This window comes from Bos grunniens, chromosome 29 (assembly GCF_055505025.1).
Source record: "Bos grunniens cultivar Pamir isolate PY7600 chromosome 29, Bosgru_T2T1.0, whole genome shotgun sequence".
NCBI classification, from domain to species: Eukaryota; Metazoa; Chordata; class Mammalia; order Artiodactyla; family Bovidae; genus Bos; species Bos grunniens.
Window position 1 is genome coordinate 29,089,015 of NC_141193.1, and position 24,549 is coordinate 29,113,563.

At 38.6% G+C, this 24,549-nt stretch overlaps 1 protein-coding gene and 1 pseudogene across 9 annotated transcripts in view; both read left to right on the plus strand.

Moving 5' to 3' along the window:
* The window catches only part of GAS2 (growth arrest specific 2), a 180,216-nt gene that overhangs the window by 85,733 nt on the left and 69,934 nt on the right, over positions 1-24,549 (plus strand). For all 9 annotated transcript variants that reach the window (XM_086385714.1, XM_086385708.1, XM_086385710.1 and 6 more), the window contains 2 exons: positions 3,175-3,238; positions 17,729-17,870. In XM_086385714.1, the coding sequence (XP_086241840.1) occupies positions 3,175-3,238; positions 17,729-17,870 (206 nt within the window). The remainder of the gene's footprint in view (positions 1-3,174; positions 3,239-17,728; positions 17,871-24,549) is intronic.
* Positions 15,555-16,447, plus strand: LOC147342457 (protein lifeguard 4 pseudogene; annotated as a pseudogene).

Below are 24,549 nucleotides of genomic sequence, written 5' to 3' on the forward strand. Positions count from 1 at the left end.
ACAATATTATGGGTATGTTTTGAAGCAACTGCTTTATTAAAGATAACATTTCCAAGAAAACTGGGAAGTAAAACATAATCTTTCTATTATCATTTCCCTAAGATATGGTGCTGAGTGAGACATTTGTTCAAGTTTTATAAGCTGGTTATATTAAGGATATAAAAAGGAGAATCATGCCATTACTTTTCAGTTTTCCAAATTGATTTTCTAATGAGTCCATGGTAGAACTGATATTTGAGTGTTGGCATGCAAAAGCTGTTTTACATGGATAGCCGGATATGCAATAGCAATGCATGCTACATACCACATTGTCATATTACCCACATGATTTTTTTCTTCAGAATTAATTATATTTTCCATAGAATATCTCTGTTTATTTCCAATGCTTATAGAGTCCTCCAATTAAGCACAGTAATTTGGTTAAAGGATCATGATCGTTGGGTCAGAGTTGCTTTATGTGATTGGTATTGACTGCTCATGGGCACAGTTTGGTCCATTCACTAATAATTTTCATATTTTGTCACTGTTACCATCGCAAAATGCACGAGATTATATCCAAGTCTCCTGAAGCTTTAACTACTTGCTTCACACAGTTCTCACTGAAGCTGAGTGTGTTAGCAGGGCCTTAAACATCTTCCTCTCCTCAACTTTCATGTACTCCCTTTTCCTATTTGTTATTTTGTACCACTGACAGGGTGGCGGTGGCGGTGGTTTAGTCACTAAGTTGTGTACGACTCTTGCAACCCCATGGACTGTAGCCTGCCAGGGTCCTCTGTTCATGGGATTCTCCAGGCGAGAGTACTGGAATGGGTTGTCATTTCCTTCTCCAGGGAATCTTCCTGACCCAGGAATCGAACCCAAGTCTTCTGCATTGCAGGCAGATTTTTTACCAGCTGAGCTACAAGGGAAGCCCACTGACAGGAGAAAAAGTCCAAATCAGAAGAAACTGATGAACTAGACAGGAAGATTGATTTTCATTTATTTGCTTTTGTTTTGTGATGTTTGTTATTGTTCTCTGTTTGAAATTGATTTCCATGTGGTGTTATAGTCCATATGTTTCATTGCACTGAAGTTGATTTAATATATCAAAAGTTGTGTCATTCAGCCAGAGTCATCTAACGGTGCACTTAAATTAGAGGTACTAAATATCTTTTTTAAAAGCCCCTTTAGTTAGAAGTAATATTCGACTTCCCCAACCTGGGTTTTATGACAGTTCACCAAGTGTTAGCTGAAGCTCAAATTTATATTATCAAGAATGGAATTACTCTGTAATTCAGATTTCCCATAATCAGTTCTTTTCAATGAGTATTGCTGATGATATTAGAACATTTTTAAAAGCTTTAAAGATTACATTTTATAGCAAGATAATAATTTTTGCTTGTTTAAAGCCAAGTAAAATCATATACTTTCACAATCTAAGTAAATGTATTTTTCTATTCACCACACAGCCCCAACAAATTCCATTCTGGTGTCAGTGGCAAATATTGCCATTGTCATAGCCTGTGGAGAGAAGAAATTAGATATTTAAGTTGGAGGGGGGATAGAAATAATGCTGGGAAATTAAATTATTATAAAATTGTGTATTTAAGAATTGAAGCAGGGCTTCCTTGGTGGCTCAGTGGTGAAGAATCCACCAACCAATGCAGGAGACATGGGTTTGATCCCTGATCTGGGAAGACCCCACGTGCTGTGAAGCAACTAAGCCTGTGTGCCAAAGCTATTGAGCTTGTGCTCTAGATCTCAGGAGCCACAACTACTGGGTCCAAAGGCCACAACTACTGAAATCTGTGTGCTTGCTTAAAGCCCATGCTTTGCAACAAGAGAAGCCACTGCAATGAGAAGCCCATGCACTGCAACTGGAGAGTAGCCTCCACTTGCCACAGCTAGAGAAAAGCCTGCCCAACAATGAAGATCCAGCATTGCCAAAATAAATAAATAAATAAAAGAATTGAAATAATATTGCTATTTATACTAAAGTTTATCAATAAGCTACTATTTTCTTTTATCAGTATATTGGGACCCAATGGACTGTAGCCCATCAGGCTCTTCTGCCCGTTGAATTCTCTAGGCAAGAATCCTGGAGTGGGTAGCCATTCCCTTCTCCAGGGGATCTTCCCAACCCAGAGATTGAACCTGGTTCTCCTGCACTGCAGGCAGACTCTTTACCATCCAAGCCACCAGAGAAGGCTCCCCCTAATCCACAAAAAAAGATGAAGCAATATTGCTATTTTTCTTAAAGTTTATCAATAAACTCATATTTTCTTTTATCAGGATATTGTGTCTATGTAAAGAGCATTCTCAATACAATCTTTTCCCCCTAATATCTTTGTCTTTATTAGGTATTGTATATAATAACATTAAAAATTTTTTTCTAGTCTGAGTTTAAAAAAAAAAAAAAAAGTATGAGCAACACATACTCCTCCGGTAGCCTCAACAAATGCAAGTATGACTTGTCAGCATTACTGAATGTGTCCAAAGAAACTGGTAAAACAAATTTATTAAGTAATCAGATTATATTAGAAAATAAATAGTATTGCAAAGAACCATCTTCTGATTTGCTCATTTTATGGCCCAAACTGACTGACGGTATATATTTGTACATATTTACAAAATTCAGTCAGTTGAAAGTGTTTCCTTTTAAAATATAATCAAAATAGGAGAAGATATCAAGATTCAGAGAGCTCACCTTACATTATTGTTTGGAGGATAACAAAGGGCTGTGATATGTAATTTTTAATCCTTATTCATTGCATTATTTCTGCTAATATCACTGGTGAAGATAGAGTTAGAAGTTTTAAACAATCTTTGCTTCATAGTCTTCTGTTTGCTGTTTTTAAGTATTCATCAACTACTTATATCAGAATTATAACTACATATGTTTTCAATATTCACATACAAATATTGACTAATTGAAGAAAATATTTTCAGAGTGAGATTCCTGAGGCTCATGATTTTTGGTAGGGAAGCTAGGCAAAGAGTTTTGAAAACTGCTTTAGGACTTCAGTAGATCTAAGTGTACTGTGGGACAGGATGGTTTCTGTGAATATCAGAATGAAGACTAGCTCCCTTACTGGGACCCTGAGGTGTGAGGCGGGGGGGTCAAGCATGTTCCCCATTGAGCTGCTGTCCAATCCCTTCTATTGTAAAAGTGTCCGCCTTCGTCTTCTTTTTCAGTCCTCCACAAGCAACCCAGAGAAGTGTGTCTCTGTTTGCTAGAGCTTGGCCGGATTGCAGCCAGGTAGGTCATACTACTGCTGCTATGTAAGATGTGGACCCTCTCAGTATCCAGGCAACTCAGAAGCTTGCTGGTTTTTCATTGCTGATATTTAACTTAGGTGTTGAGGAGCAACTTCTTCAAAGATGATCAGTATGAACATCTCGAGAACAACTATTCAAACTAAAAATGGACTACCAATATTCTTCACATCGTGACCTTATTGTCCAACTCAGTATGTCTAAACATTTTCTAAATATCTTTTAATTGAGTATATTTTCCTTGCAACTCTTTCTTGGGAAATTGGAGAGGATATTGTACGTGAAGTCGTATGTGACAATACACCTCCCTTAGTGGAAAGTTGATTCCCATTATTCTCTCTCTGTCTCCCAGCTCCTTCACTGCTTTCTTGCTGTTTAGTCTTTAATGATTGTCAGACTCCTCTTTTGTTCCTTTTTCCTCACTTTCCCCATTTAGCAGCCGATCCCTCAGTTCTTTTCAGTCTCTACTCCTGAGTAGATGAATAGGTTTATCAGTTCAGTTCAGTTCAGTCGCTCAGCGTGTCCTGACTCTCTGCAACCCCATGAATCGCAGCACGCCAGGCCTCCCTGTCCATCACCAACTCCCGGAGTTCACTCAGACTCATGTCCATCGAGTCAGTGATGCCATCCAGCCATCTCATCCTCTGTTGTCCCCTTCTCCTCCTGCCCCCAATCCCTCCCAGCATCAGAGTCTCTTCCAATGAGTTAACTCTTCTCATGAGGTGGCCAAAGTACTGGAGTTTCAGTTTTAGCATTATTCCTTCTAAAGAAATCCCAGGGCTGATCTCCTTCAGAATGGACTGGTTGGATCTCCTTGCAGTCCAAGGGACTCTCAAGAGTCTTCTCCAACACCACAGTTCAAAAGCATCAATTAATAGGTTTATAGTTATCTCCATATTTTGATTGGAAAAAGGCATAGAATATAATCCTGCATATGTAGAGACATCTTTGGAATACTTTTCTTCTAGAAAAGAAAAACCAAAAGTACTTGTAGAAATCATAACCATAGCTAAATAATCAGAGGAAGAGACTTTATTAGCCCAGCTGACTTGATTTGGTTTCCTTTCATCAAACAAGGCTTCTGACAGTTTTACAGAGCCCAAAGAATTATAAAAGAAGATATAAATATTTGAATAAATCTTGATGCAAGATAAAACTTCAGAATTAATTAGGTGATGTTTTCTCATCCAGTCCAGGATATATTTGTAGTGTTAAGATGAATTAATAAGATAAAGTAAGAGCTTGCTCTCTGTGTTAATTCTCAAAGGGAAAGCTATAAAGAAAATCACGGAAAATAAAATACAAGGTGTGTACATCAGGAAATTACAGCAATGGGCAGAAAACTTGCTGTCAATGAATAGCCCTTTTTTTTTTTTAATCCAACAGATCAACTGTAATCAGAAGTAATCCCATGTTCTTTAAAACATCATAGTCAACATAATCTTAACAAATTGTTCATAAGGTATGGATTGTACTTTGCCATAGTAATTGGATGAGAGAAGGATTGTTTTTATTTAAAAGCAATTCTAATTAAATAGAAATGAGGCTCCACTCAACAAGAAGTGAAAAAATCAATTTGAGATACTTAGGGATGTCCCTGTTCCCTGCTGTAAGTTTCCCAGCTTTGTTGTGTGACAGCCTCTAGAGAGGGTCCTCTAGTCTTCTATCTGCTCAAGCCTCTACTACTCAGGCTTAGTTCATAGTGTCTGACAGTCCTTAGGACCCCACTCTCCTTCTGTCACTATCTTGGGTTCTGAGAGGGAGCAAGACAAAGGTACCTGTTGCTTCTAAGACTCTGCTAAACCACTCCTCCACCATGCTTAATCCTGCTGTCCTGCAGGACAAAGAGCTTTGAGTCAGAGGGCTCAGCCTTGAGTCTTTGGGTTCAGCAGATATCCCTGAGAAAGGTGATCTTACAAAATAGAAGTAGAGTCACAGATGTAGAAAAACTTATAGTTACCAGGGAATAAGGTGGGAGGGATAAATTGGGAGATTGGGACTGACATATATACTCTGAAAAGTGAAAGTGAAGTCTCTCAGTCCTGTCCGACTCTTTGCGACCCCATGGACTATATAGCCTACCAGGCTCCTCTGTCCATGGGATTTTCCAGGCAATAGTACTGGAGTGGATTGTCATTTCCTTCTCCAGGGGATCTTCCCGACCCAGGGATCGAACCTGGGTCTCCCTCATTGTAGACAGGCGCTTTACCGTCTGAGTCACCAGGGAAGTCCCATATATACTCTACTATATATAAAATAGTTATCTAATAAGACAGAGACGGCACTGGTACCCCACTCCAGTACTCTTGCCTGGAAAATCCCATGATGGAGGAGCCTGGTAGGCTGCAGTCCATGGGGTCGCTGGGAGTCGGACACGACTGAGCGACTTCACTTTCACTTTTCACTTTCACGCATTGGAGAAGGAAATGGCAACCCACTCCAGTGTTCTTGCCTGGAGAATCCCAGGGACGGGGGAGCCTGGTGGGCTGCCGTCTATGGGGTCGCACAAAGTCGGACACGACTGAAGCGACTTAGCAGCCGCAGCAGCTAGTAAGAACCTACTGTACAGCACAGGGAACTCTACTCAATACTCTGTAGTGGCCTATATGGGAAAAAAATCTAAAAAGAATGGAGTTATATATATATATAAAACTGATTCACTTTTCTGCATGCCTGAAACTAATGCAACATTGTAAATCAACTATACTCCAATAACAAGTTCAAAAAATATAAGAGGGAGGAAGACACACAAAGTAGAATCTCAGTAAATGAGCTGCTAGCCCTGAAATGCTAGAGAAAAAGAGAGGTTGTCTAGAGTTCCTATGTATTAGATTAGGCAGAAAACTTTTTTGTGTACTTGTTTATTTTAATTATATCATTAGAATATTCTGAAATGGCATATTCCATTTTGTTACTTTGATAACCTAAATATGTGGGTCAAATAGGCCTGACTCTGAAAGTTGTTATAGGGGTAAAACAAATAGCTGAGAAATAGCTTACAAATAGCTGAGAAAAGAAGAGAGGCTACAGGCAAAGGAGAAAAGGAAAGATATACCCATTTGAATGCAGAGTTCCAAAGAATAGCAAGGAGAGATAAGAAAGCCTTCCTCAGTGATCAATGCAAAGAAATAGAGGAAAATCATAGGATGGGAAAGACTAGAGATCTCTTCAAGAAAATTAGAGATACCAAGGGAACATTTCATGCAAAGATGGGCAAAATGAAGGAGAAAAATGGCATGGACCTAATAAAAGCAGAAGATATTAAGAAGAGGTGGCAAGAATACATGGAAGAACTATACAAAAAAGATATTCATGACCCAGATAATCACGATGGTATGGTCACTCACTTAGAGCCAGACATCCTACAGTGTGAAGTCAAGTGAGTCTTAGGAAGCATCACTACAAACAAAGCTAATGGAGGTAATGGAATTCCAGTTGAGCTATTTCAAATCCTAAAAGATGATGCTGTGAAAGAGCTGCACTCAATGTGCCAGCACATTTGGAAAACTCAGCAGTGGCCACAGGACTGGAAAAGCGCAGTTTTCATTCCAATACCAAAGAAGGGCAATGCCAAAGAATGTTCAAAGTACCACACAATTGTACTCATCTCATGCTAGCAAAGTAATGCCCAAAATTATCCAAGCCAGTGTTCAACAGTACGTGACCTGTGAACTTCCAGATGTTCAAGCTGGATTTAGAAAAGGCAGAGGAACCAGAGATCAAATTGCCAACATCCGTTGGATCATTGAAAAAGCAAGAGAATTCCAGAAAAACACTTACTTCTGCTTTCTTGACTATACTAAAGCCTTTGACTGTGCAGATCACAGCAAACTGTGGACAATTCTTCAAGAGATGGGACTACCAGACCACCTTACCTGCCTCCTGAGAAATCTGTATGCAGGTCAAGAAGCAACAGTTAGAACCGGATATGGAACAGCAGACTGGTTCCAAATTGGGAAAGGAGTATAGTGTCATATACGTCAAGGCTGTATATTGTCACCCTGCTTATTTAACTTATATGCAGAATACATCATGCAAAATGCTGAACTGGGTGAAGCACAAACTGGAATCAAGATTGCCAGGAGAAATATCAGTAACCTCAGATATGCAGGTGATACCACCCCATGGCAGAAAATGAAGATGAACTAAAGAGCCTCTTAATGAAAGTGAAAAGCTGGCTTAAAATTCAACATTCAAAAAACTAAGATCATGGCATCCCATCCCATCACTCTATGGTAAATAGATGGGGAAACAATGGAAACAGTGACAGATTTTATTTGGTATGGGGGGGGGGCTCAAAAATCACTGCAGATGGTAACTGCAGCCATGAAATTAAAAGATGCTTGCTCCTTGAAAAAAGATCTATGACCAACCTAGAAAGCATTTTAAAAAGCAGAGACATTACTTTGCTGACAAAGGTCTGTCTAGTCAAAGCTATGGCTTTTCCAGTAGTCGTGTATGGATGAGTTGGACTATAAAGAAAGTTGAGCACCAAAGAATTGATGCTTTTGAACTGTGGTGTTGGAGAAGACTCTTGAGAGTCCGTTGGACTGCAATCAAACCAGTCAGTCCATCCTACAGGAAATCAGTCCTGAATATTCATTTGAAGGACTGATGCTGAAGCTGAAACTCCAATACTTCGGCCACCTGATGCAAAGAACTGACTCCTTGGAAAAGACCCTCATGCTGGGAGAGGTTGAAGGCAGGAGGATAAGGGGATGACAGACGATGAGATGGTTGGATGGCATCACTTGCCTTCATGGACATGAGTTGGAGCAAGGTCCAGTAGTTGGTGATGGATAGGGAAGCCTGATGTGCTGCAGTTCATGGGGCTGCAAAGAGTTGGACATGACTGAGCAACTGAACTGACAGAGGTAAAAAGAAGGAGGACCGCTTTCTGCAGAATTAGCTGGGAGTTTTCATTTTCCTGCTGTTTAGTGTACATCATTTACTTATTTTCTGGATTCACTTTTTGAATTTATGCTATTAACTGAATACTCTGTTAGGAATCCTGCTGAACTAAACATTTTTAGTATGATCGAGTCACCAAAGGAAAAGTTTGCCACCCAATGACAAAATCCCGTTAGAAATCACTTTTCCTCTAGCTCTGAGTGTGGTGTGAAAAATCCCTCGCCATAGTATTTAAAACAACATCTTGGTTAAGGAAAGGGAATCATAATGGCCTGGTCAATTTGAAGGTGAAGTGTTTTGTGTATGCTTTTCCTCAAATATTTTAAAATTGAGATTTTGGGTTGCTCCATTTATTTTTTAAAGCCATGTTATCGGTATATGATTAACATACAATAAGCTGTACATATTTAAAGTAAACAACTTGATGAGTTTGGTTGTAAGTATACATCTATGAAACTATCATCACAATCTATGCCATAAATGTAGTATCACCTCCAAAAGTTTCCTCTGCCTTTATTATTATTATGTTCATTATCATTATTATTTACAAGAATGGGTGGCTACATTTCTAACCACACTAATGACCATGTGTACTAGTAAAAGCAGAGATTATTCGCATTATAAAAACTTTACTAATTTCACAAAGCAGCGATCCAAGGATTAAGACAACACATTACAGTGTTCAATTTGTAAATTTTGTTTTTTATCTTCCTTACCTACTTGAGTGCTATGAAATATTGTACACATACCATGAAAAAGAGAAAATAGGCTGAGAGATTATTCAGGTTGTTATTTTGTATGCAGCATAAAGTTAAACAGCTGAATACCCAAATGGATAGAACTAACATTTAAGTATAAATGTCTGTGTAAATTTCTCTTTGGACACATTTGAAGATTTTATTAAAATCTTAGTGGAAGTTCAATTGTACTTTAAAAACAGTCACCCAGTACACCCAAACAACACTAGCTTAGTCCTGTGTTGAAGCATAATAGTTGAAGGAAAAAAAAAAGGGAAATTCATCATTCTCATCTTATTTTGGCCAAAATTTTTGTTTTGACATAGTAAACCTTTATCTAGATTATTGTATGGGTGCTTCCTTCCCCTTTTACTTTTCCATGATGTTGAATTAGGACAGCATTATTGAATTAAGATAGCATTAACCAAAACTAGAAGTGATGTTTGGAGAGCTCTCCAAACACATTAATTTGTACACACAAGAATCATATTAATTTGTACACACAACAGATGCAGTTTGACCCTGACAAAATCCCAACACAAAGTTGCGAATTTTGTGTTTTTTCTACTGATAGATAATGATTTTTTATGTTTGATCCTAAATATTTATTTCTCAGGATTACATAAATGTCATTTTAAAAGCATCAACATCACTTCAGAAATGATTAACTAAAAGTTTCTAATTCTCTGCCATATTCCTTGCCTGGGAACCCTCTGTGAAGCTCTCTTGAGAGCTGTGGGCTTCTCTGAGTTCTGAAATGGGAGAATGAGAGCTGTGGGCTTCTCTGAGTTCTGAAATGGGAGAATGAGACCACTTATTTTTGCTCTCATGGGTAAAACTTCCCTTTATTTTTCAACTACAAAGAGGTATCATCACTGTGAAATCCCTCCATTAATATTTCAGAAACCATGTCAGTTTCTGTGTCTAAAATATGCATGTTTGCCTTCTGCAAAGTAAAACACTCAGCAAAAACAGGTCAGTAAAACCTCAAAAATCTGTTTAATGAGAGTGTTTTGATATTCATTATTTTAAAAAAATTACTAAGAATTCAGCCTTTTTTTAAGACTGAAAAATTAAGATTAGCTTTATGATAAAAGTAAAAAAGAACTTTTGTTAATTTTGTTTGGGGCTACTATTATAAATAGTCAACATCAGAGGGAAGCTTTTTATTTTTATTTTTGAGTGCTTCATTTTGAACAAAATTTATGACTGTTTAAAAGAAATATACTTTGTGAATATTTCCTCCTATTTTAATTTGTGACATAATGAAATGTTACTTAAAAGAAAATATTCTTACACCGGGGTTATTAGTTAACTCATCCTATTTAAAGAACTTGACTCTTACTGCTAAGAATAAAATTTATTTTCATTTGAGTGAAACTTCCATCCAGACTTTAAAGCAGAATAAAAATGGGGCAAAAACTATCTTGCAAGAATCTTTAAGTGATCTGTTATATGCCTTAAGAAAGGGGAATGTCTAAACTTTATCCCTCCAGATCTAATCGGAGAAGGAAATGGCAACCCACTCCAGTATTCTTGCCTGGAGAATCCTGTGGACAGAGGAGCGTGGTGGGCTGCTGTCCATGGGGCCGCATGGAATCGGATATGACTGAAGCGACTTAGCATGCGTGCATGCGTTGGAGAAGGAAATGGCAACCCACTCCAGTGTTCTTGCCTGGAGAATCCCAGGGACGGAAGAGCCTAGTGGACTGCTGTCTATGGGGCCACACAGAGTTGGACACGACTGAAGCGACTTAGCAGCAGCAGCAGCCAGGTCTAATAAAATAGACCCCAGATGTGTTTTGAAAATTATCATCTAGTAAATAGTTTGAGTAAATTTTCTAGTTCAGGGCTTAGTTTGGGGGCTCAATTATTTCATCTAGACCAATCTCAAAAGGTATATCCTTTGTCAGAAAAATGTAAAGTCTATGTCTAAGATCTCATCATGAAGTTATTAACCACAAGACCCTTTCCCTAGCACTTTTTTTAATGAGACCAAAAATGATAATACGACACTGCCCTTTCAGTATATTCCCTACTTTCATGTCACTGGGGTATACAAAGATTTGCTTTTAGCAGATCCAACCTTCTTGCTGTCTTTTGTTGACCCTTATTCAGTGTGAAAGCAACAGTTGCTCCTTCCCCTACAAGGTTGTGAAATCTTGTAGTTGGGCAAGAATAGACAACAGCGAAAGTGAGAGTGGAAGACACTCGGTCTTGTCTGACTCTTGCGACCCCAAGGACTGACTATACAGTACATGGAATTCTCCAGACCAGAATACCCAGGTGGGTAACCTTTCCCTTCTTCATGGGAGCTTCCTAAATCAGGGATCGAACCCAGGTCTCCCTTATTGCAGGCAGACCCTTTACCAGCTGAGCCACAAGGGAACCTCTAGACAATAGTAGTTGACCCTTATTCAGTTTGAAAGTAACATTTGCTCCTCCTACAGAGCTTTGAGATCTTGTAGTTGAATGAGAATAGGCAACAGTGTACATTTTTGAAAACCTTTAGACAAAATCAAAATGTAGCATGGGATAGGGTTAATCATGGAAACCAGAGTGAAGCAGCTTTTTGGAGAGCCAAAAAAAGACCTTTTAGTGACTAAGTTGGCTTCAGGTGCAGGGGAATTTCATGATTTACAGCCTGTTGACATCTCCAGACAGACAGGAAGCCAATGAGTCGTACTTAAGTGTGTATTTCAGGATTGGCTGACTGTACCTTATACAGCTTGAAGTATTCAAAAGCCAGTATAAGCAGAGATTTGGGGCTTAGTGCTGATTTTCTATGTTCAGTGGCATAGCTAATTTTCAGCATTCCCAGATAAAGAAAAATCTCCAGGGCACAGTTTTCCATGTGTGGTGGTGTTTTCCACTTCATTGAAACTTTGTTTTGTTTCGGACATGGAGTGGAACCTGTTGGTACTTTAATAACATTTTTCATATTATTTCATTTTATTAAAATATTAAAAGGAAAAAAAAATTGTTCAACCCAACCAACCTGTTTCTAAAAGGTGGCATGAATCCACCTACAATTACAAATGAAATCGTATTTTCCAATTGACCTAATTTATATTTTCCAATATGATGTTTTCACTTATGATTGACTTTTAATTGGCTGTGAATTCTAGAGTGTTAAATTCCTCTAGCATCACTGCCCAGTTTATGTTATTCTCTTAAGAACATTAAATATAACAAAATGTTATACCTTGTTGGAACTAAGAATTTAAATAAGTCTAGAGGGATTAAAAAAGATTGCCTGTTGAAGTTCATCCAGTGAGTTAGTAGCAAAAATTAATTTATAACTTCTGCTATGCTTCAGCACTGAGATATTCCTGCTATCCCACAATTCTGAGAAAATTAATTTAAAGGAAGCCTATGTGAGTTTTTGAACTGTCGTGTTGGAGAAGACTCTTGAGAGTCCCTTGGACTGCAAGGAGATTCAGCCAGTCCATCCTAAAGGAAATCAGTCCTGGGTGTTCATTGGAAGAACTGATGTTGAAGCTGAAACTTCAGTATTTTGGCCACCTGATGCTAAGAGCTGACTCATTTGAAAAGACCCTGATGCTGGGAAAGATTGAGGGCAGGAGGAGAAGGGGACGACAGGGGATAAGATGGTTGGATGGCATCACCGACTCAATGGACATGGGTTTGGGTGGACTCTGGGAGTTGGTGATGGACAAGGAGGCCTGGCGTGCTGCAGTCCATGGGGTCATAAAGAGTCGGACACGACTGAGTGACTGAACTGAACTGATGTGAGTTTTTGGTAAAGGATACAAACAATAGTAACATAACAATATTGTAAATTTAAAAAATATTCACAATCTAAAAGCTGAAAGTTATGTTTTATGCAATGGTAATTTTAGGATTTCATGGCTGGGAGACAACATCTCAAGTGACTCTGAGAGAAGTGCTCCAAGGAGGCATGGGGAGGAGCCAGGTTATATATAAGTTTTACCCCAAAGGGCAAGTAGTCTGAACATCATGGGCTTACCGGTGGCCCATGGTAAAGATCCCGTCTGCCAGTGCAGGAGATGTAGGAGACACGGGTTCAGTCCCTGGTTCAGGAGGAGGGCATGGCAGCCTACTCCAGGATTCTTGTCTTGAGAATCCCATAGAGAGAGGAGTCTGATGAGTTAACTGCCCATAGGGTCGCAAAGAATCTGACATGACTGAAGTGACTTAGCACACACCCACAGTCTGAACATAAAACGATTGTTTTTAATTAAAGGAAGCCAGATATCTCAGGTTAAGGAATTTAGTGTTTTTCTTTTTTATGGGACGATGCAAAAGTCTGGGCTCACTGAAATCATGCCTTTCACATGCATCGCAGCTATCTGGGGCCAGTATCCTGTTTTTCACGTCCTGAACTTCCTTGGGGTTTCAGTCTAATGGCTGTTGGCGCACAGGTAATCCTTTCCTTCCTGAGTGCCCTTAGGGCTCAGGAGCTCATATTAAAGAACTAGAATTGCTGATGATTGTGACATCCATGTTTACTGATACAGCAGGAATATCCCATTTCTCATAAAAAACAAAACTACATCTTAATTATGAGACTGTTTCATTATATCATTGGATGGCATAATATATTAAAAAAAACTTAAAACTTCAGCAAAAGGACCTCAATGTTGCAGTTTCCTGGTTTGCAAGCTTTGATACATCAGTTATCAATAGCCATTTCAGAGGTGGTGCCCTGTGTCAGACACTGTACTGGGTATGTAATGGATACTGTTTTTATTCCTTCTAACTGTATTGAAACACAGGAATTAGAATTTTCACTTTTTAGTGAAATAAAACAGAGACTCAGAAATGATGTATATCAAGATGCCCCAGTGGTCCAGACACATGGAAGACATTCAGTTTGCAGTTATTCTTTTAACTTTCCTCTTCCTCCCTCCTTCCTGCCTCCCCCCTCTCTCCCCCTCTTCTGCTACATCTTAAGGTGATTTGCTAAATGTAAAGAGTAGGTTAATGGCACAGTTATCTCAAGTCTGCCTCAGGGAAGAATGATACCCAGATCTCTAAGTGAATATTGTTGGTACTTGTCAACTGTATGAGACACTGGGTTGAGTAAAATGTAATTAGTGAGCTCTAGAAAGTTAAAAATGTATTTTAGTTTTGAATAAGGTTTAAAGTCTTCTAGAAGAACACTTTTTAGGGGTAAGGTACCTATTTAAATTTAATGTTGATATGTTTTATTAAAGTGATACACATTTAAAGATCCAAAACAATGAACTCTGATTCATCTCTGGAACCTGAACACATTGCTATAGGAGGATCCAGAGTTTTTTCCCCATTCAGACAGTAGCTATTAAGTACCTATTGGGAGCCAGGATTCGTACGACCTGCTGAGGCGGCTGTGAATCAGACAGTGGTCTCTACTGTTACAGAATCTGCAGTCAATTGCATGTTTCTACAAACGTCCTATTAACTGGCTAATCTGTTTAAAAGGTTTGAAATGTGATAGCGCCTAAAGTCTTTTCGCTAATGATTTATGTAACTAAAAATTACTCTGTTCACTAGAAGCAGTTATCAAAACAGCAATTATTATTTGAGTTGTGCCAGTTTAAACTGTTTTGTACCAAATTCTGGTATGTTTTCCAGCTCTCAAAGAGCACTTGACGCGTATGTAATGTCAGTTAAATGAACAAACCATTAGAACGGGAGAGTGATAATCTAAACTTTTACATTTAACAGTGTTTTTTTAATGTACTATTCAGTCACGCTAAGGTACGGGACATATTGCCAACATATTTATTCTCTCTCTGTAGATTATTTACTTTGTAGGCAATCCATAGCCTATTTTTTTTTAATTGCCAAGTTACTTTTTCCTCTTCTTTTTAACATGTGATCACCTGATTAAAATATCGGAGAAAACCTGAAGTCACAAAACCTGTATCGTGTCTTTGTCCTTTTCCTAGCTAGTTCTGTATTTTCTCTGGGTCTGTTTTATTTATTCTATAAAACTGAAAGGATATAACTACATGAACTCAAAGATCCTCTAGAATTATCTTTGGTCTCCCCCACCTAGGCATTATAATATACAATTGATATGTATTGAGGAAATCAAATCAATTTCACATTTACTCTAAGGAAAATATGATTAGGAGAGAGGTGAATGCTATTAACAACTATATCTCTGTCTTTAAACTGCTGTGACATTTATAATTTACGGCATATAATTTTACCATATTGTCATTTTAAATTTTTTTTTTCTCTGTATTCATTTTCTTTCTCGCTAACACTATAAATGCTTTCATTATGTTGTTCCTAAGAGGATAATCGATGATGCTATGTAACCCATTCTACATTATTCTGAGTCCATAAAGGTATACAATTAACAGTGAATTTCTTCTCTATAAATTCATTTAAGAACTTTTATTTGGAAAGTTTGCTGTTTTCCACTTGACTCTGACTTTATTTCCATCATTAAAAAATTTATATTCAAAATAGGAGTTCAGTTACAGCACTAATATCATTAAAGCTAATAAATCTGAAATTTGAAGACAAAATTAACATGGTAATTCATGTTATTGACTCATCAATGTACTACATGGAGTCTTTTAATTTATTTTTGTAGGTTCTTATGAGTCTGTTCATATATATTTTCATATATAGCTGTAACTAACTTAATTACAATGACATCTGCATTTTTTTAATACCAAATGGACCTTTGTACATGAAAGTCTGGCCTTAATTTTGGTGTTTTCTCTTGGATCTTTTGGTCTGATTTTAGCCATGACTTTAAACAGACATAAGCATCCCCTTAACCCATACCTGCTTTTTGTATTTATATTGTTGGAAGCTCTGACTGTGGCCTTCATTGTGACTTTCCGTGATGTATATCTTGTCCTGCAAGATTTTATACTGACCCATGCAGTATTTCCTGATTCAACTGTGTATACTCTGCAGTCTAAGAGAGATTGCAGCAAATTTGGAGCAGGCCTATTTTCTGGTTTGTGGATTTTGTTCTTGTCAGGAATCTTGAAGGTGTTTTGTTATGGTGAAATAGTGGAGCTGGTCGTGGCTTCTGTGTATGTGTGCTCAGTGCTCAGTTGCGTCCAGCTCTTTGCAACCCCAGGGACTGTAGCCCGCCAGGCTCCTCTGTCTATGGGGTTTTCCAGGCAAGAATACTGGAGTGGTTTGCCATTTCCTTCTCCAGGGGACCTTCCTAACCCAGGGATTGAAACCCATGTCTGCTGCATCTCCTGCATTGGCAGGCAGATTCTTTATCATTGTGCCACCTGGGAAGCCCCTTGGCTGCTGTAGGAGCCCTTCTTTTCTGCAGATTCATCATCTATGACACACACTCACTGATGTATAGGCTGTCACCTGAAGAGTATGTATTAGCTGCTATCAGCCTCTACTTGGATATCCTCAACCTCTTTTACACCTTTCCAAGTTTTGGAAGCAATTAATAGAAAGTGATTGAAAGCACTATATAGAAACTGATTCATTAAGTACTAAATTTTGAGATATAATTAACTATTAAATACTTTTAAGATTTTATTTATATGCTGTATACTATATTATAAAGTATAAATCTCCTTTTACTATTAACAGATTTTAACCTCATTTAGAAAAGAAAAAGTATAGAAGATAAATTCCAGAGAATTATTCAGTGTTGCAATAAAATTATGTTAAAATGTTAATGACATTTCATTATAAAATGATGTATTGAGAATTAAAAATCTACTCAACAGATATTTTGACTTAAAATTTAACACTTTTGGTTTTATAGAGTATAGGTTTCCTCTAAAAATTATAGCAGTATGCCAGTGACTAACAAAACTTTGGCAAATTCTTGACTACAGTCGTTTCCTAGGGTGCCTTAACAAAGTACCACAGATTGTGTGGCTTAAATAGAAATTTCTTTTCTTATAGTTCTGAGGTCAAGGTATCAGCAGGGTTGGTTTCTTCTGAGGTGCCTCTTTTGGCTGGTAGATGGTCATGTCCCTATACCTTCACATGGACATCTCTCTGTATTGTCTGTGTCCAAATTTCCTCTTATAAAGATACCAGACATATTGGAATAGGCCCCACCCTAATGACCACATTTTATGTTAATTACCTCCTTGTAAAGATTCTATTTCCAAATACAGTCATATTCAGAGGTACTAGAAGTTAGGACTTTACACTGGGCTTAATGTTTGTGTCCCCCCAAATAGTTCATTGAAACCTAATGCCTGCTATGATGATATGAGGAAGCAGGGCTTTGGGGATGAGGACAGAGTTCTCATGAGTGGGATTAGTGCTCTTATAAAAGAGACTCCACAGAGACCCCTTACCCTTTCTGCCACACAAGGTGACAGCGAAAAGACACAGCTATGAACCAGGAGTGCTTCCAAGATGGTGTGGTGCTGAGGAATCTGCCTGCGGTGCAGGAACTGTAAGAGATATGGGTTTGAGCCCTGGGTTGGGAAGATACCCTAGAGGAGGAAATGGCTACCCACTCCGGTATTCTTGCCTGGAAAACTCCATGGACAGAGGAGCCAGGCAGGCTACAGTCCACGGGGTCACAAAAGAGACACAACTGAGCAACTGAGGACACTGAGCACATATACCTGTAAACATGTAAACATATATGTGTGTGTATATATATGTATGTATATTTATGTATGTGTATGTATGTATGTATGTATATATATAAAAATTTTCTTCCTGCTTAAAAGGGTTACAATTTAAGTACCTACCAGAATGCCAGAAAAAAATTAATGTTATTTTGAAAAGTTAGCAGTTTGGTCTTGTGGTGTTCATAATTGAATGTATGTCAAGTGCATCATTATTATAAGTTATGCATGTTTACTTGTCTGGTGTCTTTTAAAAAGGTATGGTGTGGAGCCTCCTGGTTTGATAAAATTGGAAAAAGAGATAGAACAAGAAGAAACACTCTCTGCCCCTTCTCCTTCACCTTCTCCTTCTTCAAAGTCTTCTGGAAAAAAGAGTACAGGAAACTTATTGGATGATGCAGTAAGTAAAATTCATCGGGTTTCTTACCAGTACTTGCTCCTTTTTGAACTTCAGAACTCATTCTATTCTGTCTCCTCTCTGTCTCACCTCTACCTATTCCAATGTTACTGCAATTTCTTTTAGAGTCCTATGAGAAAATTTATATCCTGCAATTTGTTTCAAGACTCAAAACTGAGCCACTTATCTTATTTAAAGTACAGCATCACTTAATTCTGCTGAGTAGTACCTTAAATTTTAGGATAGTAAGTCCAGCTCCTGAAAATTGTCTTTGAAAACACTTAAGCCTTGATACTATTGGTTCCTGCTCCCTTATTCATTGATAAGAAGTCTGAAGGCGTGGGATCTTAAGGACTGTTAAAGAAGGAAAGGCAAAATGCAATGGAGAAGACAACTGTCCTTTACTGACTCTGCACCAGGGTGGGAGGTGGTCTGCCACTGTTCTTCAGGTGATCTTGTTAGGCAGGTTTTTTATTGAGGAATCTGAGACTTGAATTACCTGCTGAGAGGAAGAGAGAAGCTTAGATTGCAACCCTATTTTGTCTAACTCTCTGAGGTCACCCTCCCTCTACTTAACAGAGTCCTTGAGTCACCATTGTTGGCAGATTAGGAAATATTTTCATTACCTCCTCATACAGAAAACAGATTCTGGGTGTAACAGTAAACAGGATGAAGTAAAATTCCCTGGCTACTTCTGTTGTCTCTTAAGTCATTCTTGGTCTTTAGTGGTGTGTCTGATTACATGTATGCATTTACTTCTCAGCACATATGTTTGGAGTGTGAATGTCAGAACTGCCTCTGGGTTTTGTGAAAAATGGAAACCTTGGGGATGTTAGACTGAAGTATGTCTCACATACACGGATAAGATCCTTTGGTACAATATGTACAGTATGTCTCACATACACGGGGAGAGTTCTTAGAAGCTAGCACCAACCATGATGCCCTTTATGAGGAGTAGGCAGAACTGAAAAGGACAGCTGGCTCTTAGCTGAGAGTTTCTTTCCCTCGGGCCTGAACTGAAAAGATCTGGGGAAATGACTGATTGGTGCTGTTGGATATAGAAAGATTCCCCCACCTTTTATTCTCTTTTGTGTGACACTATAACCTATATTGCATATTTAGATGAACAGAAATATAACAATTTGTCTGACAGATTGAGAATTCCCATTTCTGCTAAGGGCAGCACATTATACACTTAGCCCATCAAGTTATCTTATCCGATACCAGTTTAATTTAGTTTTCCTATGTTCAGTCCACTCAGAAATGAAAGGATAGGCAGGGCACTTCAATATAATTCAGTCGTGTCTGACTCTGTGCGACCCCATAGACGGCAGCCCACCAGGCTCCCCCGTCCCTGGGATTCTCCAGGCAAGAACACTGGAGTGGGTTGCCATTTCCTTCTCCAATGCATGAAAGTGAAAGGTGAAAATGAAGTCGCTCAGTCATGTCCAACTCTTAACAACCCCATGGACTGCGGCCCACCAGGGTCCTCTGTCCATGGGATTTTCCAGGCAAGAGTACTGGAGTGGGGTGCCATTGCCTTCTCTGATAATGCACCTAAAAGGATGTTAAAATCACAGGAATGTTTTTAAAAATCAGTCACATGCCTTGCATCCTACTATTCCATTTTTATTTTGTAAGGTAGTTGAGTAACTTGGTATTAATAGTATGTAATGGCACATTATATATTGGTAAGAACAACTTTTCTTTTTTCTCAATTATACTTTTTTGATTAGACTTCATTTTTATTTTATTTTTTTAAATTTTATTTTATTTTTAAACTTTACATAATTGTATTAGTTTTGCCAAATATCAAAATGAATCCATCACAGGTATACATGTGCTCCCCATCCTGAACCCTCCTCCCTCCTCCCTCCCCATACCATCCCTCTGGGTCGTCCCAGTGCACTAGCCCCAAGCATCCAGTATCGTGCATTGAACCTGGACTGGCATCTCGTTTCATACATGATATTTTACATGGACTCTGTGGGAGAGGGAGAGGGTGGGAAGATTTGATTAGACTTCATTTAGAGTAAGATCTTCCTTTTAGTCTTTCTCTTATAAAAGTGTTTTTCTGGGACTACTCTGATCTTAGTCCTTTTCCTCTAAGCTGTTACCTTCATTCACTTTCTTTAATGCATTATAGTCAGAGGTCTGGCCAGCATCACCCTTAACCTCCTTATGAATGAATTAGTGAATCAAATGAATATTTTAGTCCTCAAATTATGAGACCACTTTCCGGTGTATCTGACCCTGTTGACCACTCTGGTCTCGTAATTCTCCACAAGTATTATTGCTACCAGAAAGATCAACCTAAAGGGAATTCAGAATTGATTAAATTTTTATGGGAGCTCTATAATGTCCAGGGTAAAGTCCGCACTCATGTATGTGTCACATAAGGCCTCCATGTTGTGGCCGATTTTGTCTTTCCCAGCCTTTTTTACGCTCTGGGTTCATTCTTGCATAGTAATGTATCTATTGTAAACCTGTCCTCTAAGCCCAAATGCCCAAGGCTTATTTTATGCCCTGTGTTTTTCCTCATTTGCTGTCCTCACCCTGCTCACTTTTGGTTTCTACTTTTAGACACCCTTTCATCTTCTAAAATTCAGGCTGCACGGTCTTCTATAGAAAGTTTTCTTGGCATCTCTCATTCCCGGTAAAATTGACGAATATGTCCTTGGTTCCTCAAGTGTTCTTATACATTTAGTGAAGTGTTTATCATGTTGGGCATAAATACCTGTTCTTCTCTAGGTACTGTCTTTGTTCTCAAAGACGAGGACCGTATTTTATTCAGCTATATCTAGTGCCATGCTAATTGGATACATTGTTAATGTGAGTAATCAAAGCTTGAAAAAGATTCTCCCTTTTTCTGTTTGTCTGGAATGGCCCTGTGCTCTGGAGAAAATGTGCATTTCTCAACTCTGCTGTAACTTAGCAGAAGGAGGAGGAGATGTTGCCCCTTGGGCTGTTTACCTGAGCCTGGGCAAAGTAGCTAGAATGGTTCCCTTTCTTCACCAGCTTGTCTCCCGTGTGGCCACCCCTCATCCTTGAGAAGGGGAGAAGGACAGGGGAAGAAGGTGGTGAAACAACTACGAAAGGGATTTTGGAAAAGTTTTACCAATAATCCAGTTCAGAGCACATACGTGAGTTAGGGACTGTCTTCAAAATGGCAAGACTCATTCTGTCGTTGCTCTCACTATGCCAGGCTCTGTTCTTGCAGCTGGAAACAAGGAAGGGGCTTTCGAGAAGCTTTAAACTCCCTTTACAGTTTTTCAGGGTTTGGGAACATAACCGTCTGTATAGTTAGGGGGTTTTCATCGAATGTAGGAAATGTGCTAAGTGGATTCTTATGTATTGTTGCCAGCTAGAATGCTGTGTGTGTGCAGTCCTCAAACCAGCATTTCTCAAAGAATGTTTAATCAAACACTCAAACCACCAGATGGCCCATGGCATGAATAATTCCATGGGTAGGTTAGTTTAAGAAATACAGCTTACTGTAGTCCCTACCTAGAGTTTGGCAATGCATTCTGGCGTATGAAAGGCACTAATGAGTTCTATAATAAGATCTTGTTTAACCTGGAATTTTCCATGCTTCTTTGGCCACAGAAGCCTCTTAAAGTCTCCTTCATACTACACTGGGGAAACTGCACTGAAATATTTGCATTCTGTTTAAGTGAGAGTTTTTCACCAAAGTGTTTTATTTCAGGGACAGTAGAACAGAGAGAGAAACCATTTGGGCCTCACTAATGGTTTAAATCAGAGCTTCAAATGTCAAATATGAAAAGGAAATAGTTCATATGGCAACTGCTTCCCTGCATATGAGGCATAGATAGCCATTGGGGAGTTGCAATTCACATACTCCAACATGTGCTTTAGAATGGGGGTATAAAAATATTGCTTGCAAAGTTCCTGTGTTTATTTAATAATATTGAATATTTATACTCTAGAGATATTATTTACATCAAAAAAGAGGGAAAAAAGAATAAAGAAGAATAGTGAAGAAGAAAAAGAAAAAAGTGGAGAAAAGAGTAAAGAAAGAAGGAGGGGAAAAAAAAAAGAGACACAGACCCTTGTTAAAATGTCATATTCCAGTGAATAGTTCCAACAATAACTGCCAGTTTAGAAACTTTCAATGCATCTTCACATTTCCTTGTTTGACTTAGGAGATTTGTGGAAAATTGGGGGAAAAATAGGTGACCCTTAATGTGGGTAATACACCCCACCTTCTTTAATCAAGCAAGACATCCTAAGAGGAACAGAACACAGTGGAGTCATTCAGATTAATTTATTCCCCAGATGTCCTGATAAAGTGACTCAGCTGTGATAAAATGATGGGGTCAGATTTAGTTCCCTTGTGTTGAGCCTGTTCCCACACAATGAGTTGAATACAGTTCTAAGAAACCAGTCTTACTTTCTTCCTCTTCTCCATCGACTTCCTCAGTCTGGGGATGAGAGATAGTATAATTCTGAGTAATCAGGCTCCTCTTGAAATCCCATTTCAGCAGAATACTGGCTGGGTTCCTGGCCAAAAACAGAACACCTGCCAGACTGACTTATCCCAAGGTAATGTAAGAAGCACAGGTGTCATCAGTCACTGTTTACTGAACAATATATTTCCATTACCCACAGCCTGGCCTTGTCTCTTCCATTTCTGCCTCCAGCTCTCACACAACTACACAAAAGCCCGTGATTAAAAAAAAAAAAGCTAGTGTATTTTCAAAGCTTAGGAAGACATTAGAGAAGGACAGACCACTTGAGAAAATGTTTCTTGTATTTTATTTCATTTGATACCAACAGTTTCTGTATTTTGTCTAAAAACACTTCAAGATGGAAATACTTTCCATACACACTTGTGACTGTCATTTCTTAGCAGAGGAACCACTTGAATAGCAATTTAATGTCTGCTCAATTACTAAGCTGCAGAAAAGCTATGCCAAACATGAGTTTCTTAAGGTTTGGGCCATGTGCTTTTATGATGCTGATTGTTGGATATTTTTGGGGGGAGGTGGCCAAAGTCCTTCTCTTTTCCTCCATCCCTTCTCCTCCCCCTCCTTTCCTTCTTTTATCATGGAACTATTGTGGTGCTAAGAAAAGCTGTACTACTTCTAGCAATTGTTTTCAATAAACCCGATATATTTACATATTTATTTATAGTTTTAAAACATGTTTATAAATACATATAAAAAGAGATACACATATTGGAATACTTAAAATGTCTACAACAGTACACATTCATTGGTCCTGTAACCTCACCTCCACCCCAGACTATGGTTCTGCATCATAGAAGGGAATGTCGTACTTCTTGTTCTATTATCGCCATCTTGTTCAAGAATATCTCTTAAAAAAAATTCCTAGGGATAGAATACTATTAATACTGGGGAAGTGGGTAGATGTATCAATAGCCCAAGTATTGTGTGGTAGGAAAAACTCAGAACTCAAAGACATGGGCCTAATCACTAACATAATTAGGTATGTCACTTTTTCAATGAAGGCCATCTCTAAAATTCTTTGAATCCAGTTGATCTGTCACACTAATTTGCTCTTGTGTCCTGTCTAAGTCCCTGTGCTTATTTATTCAATGTGTATTTATTGAACACATATTATATGCCATTAAGGCATTGTGTTTTATTTCAAGGATTAAAAACTAGAATGAAGTACTATCTCAGTCCTCAAGTAACTCACAATCTGGCAAAGAGACATGAAGGTGAACCAGCCACTGAGATGCAATGTGCTGTAACACAAACAAGTAACAAGAATTGTAGGTTTATATGTTGACAGAATTAGGAATTCTAGAAGGAGCTGATGAAAATATATATCCTGAAATTGGTTCTCTTTTTCCCAGCAGTAGTGTTGGTTCTCCTTTCTAGGCATCCATGAGACATAATTGTATAGTTCTCTTTTTTTAAGATTTTTTTTTTATGTGGACCATTTTTAAAGTTGCTTCTGTTTTGTGCTTTGGTCCTTTTGGCCCTTGAGGCATGTGGGATCTTAGCTCTCTGACCAGGGATCGAACCCTAATTCCTTACCTTGGGAGTGCAGAGTTTAGCCACTGCACCACCAGCAAAGACCCCATAATTGTATAGCTCTTAAGATAAATTTTGCTTCAGGATCCCCCCACTTTTTCTAGCTTTCCCCTCTAATGTCTTATGCTTTCATACTTTCTGGAGCCTCACTTGTTATAGGGAAAGCAAGTGGTGTAAGTTCTTTATTCCAGCATGCAAGTGAGTTCCTGTGTTATCTTCCCACAGTTTTTGCTTAGTGGAGTGCTGATTGAAGTCAGACATCAAACTATTTGAAGAAATGATTGAATTTCTTTGATGACAAAATTCTAGGAATCATGTCTTTGTGGAAGTAAGGATTTGGATGAGGGGTATCCAAACCAATTCCTCAGAATCTAAATTTATTCTATGCAGCTTCTCAAATGTAGGTTGAGCATGATTTAGATCTGCCATCTATGGAAACTTTGACTCAATACACAAGGTATTATTTTGCATTGTCTGGTTGCGAAAGTGAAAGTCACTCAGTCGTGTCCGACTCTTTGCGACCCCATGGGCGATACAGTCCATGGAATTCTCCAGGCCAGAATACTGGAGTGGGTAGCCTTTCCCTTCTCCAGGTGATCTTCCCAACCCACGGATCAAACCCAGGTCTCCCGCATTGCAGGTGGATTCTTTACCAGCTG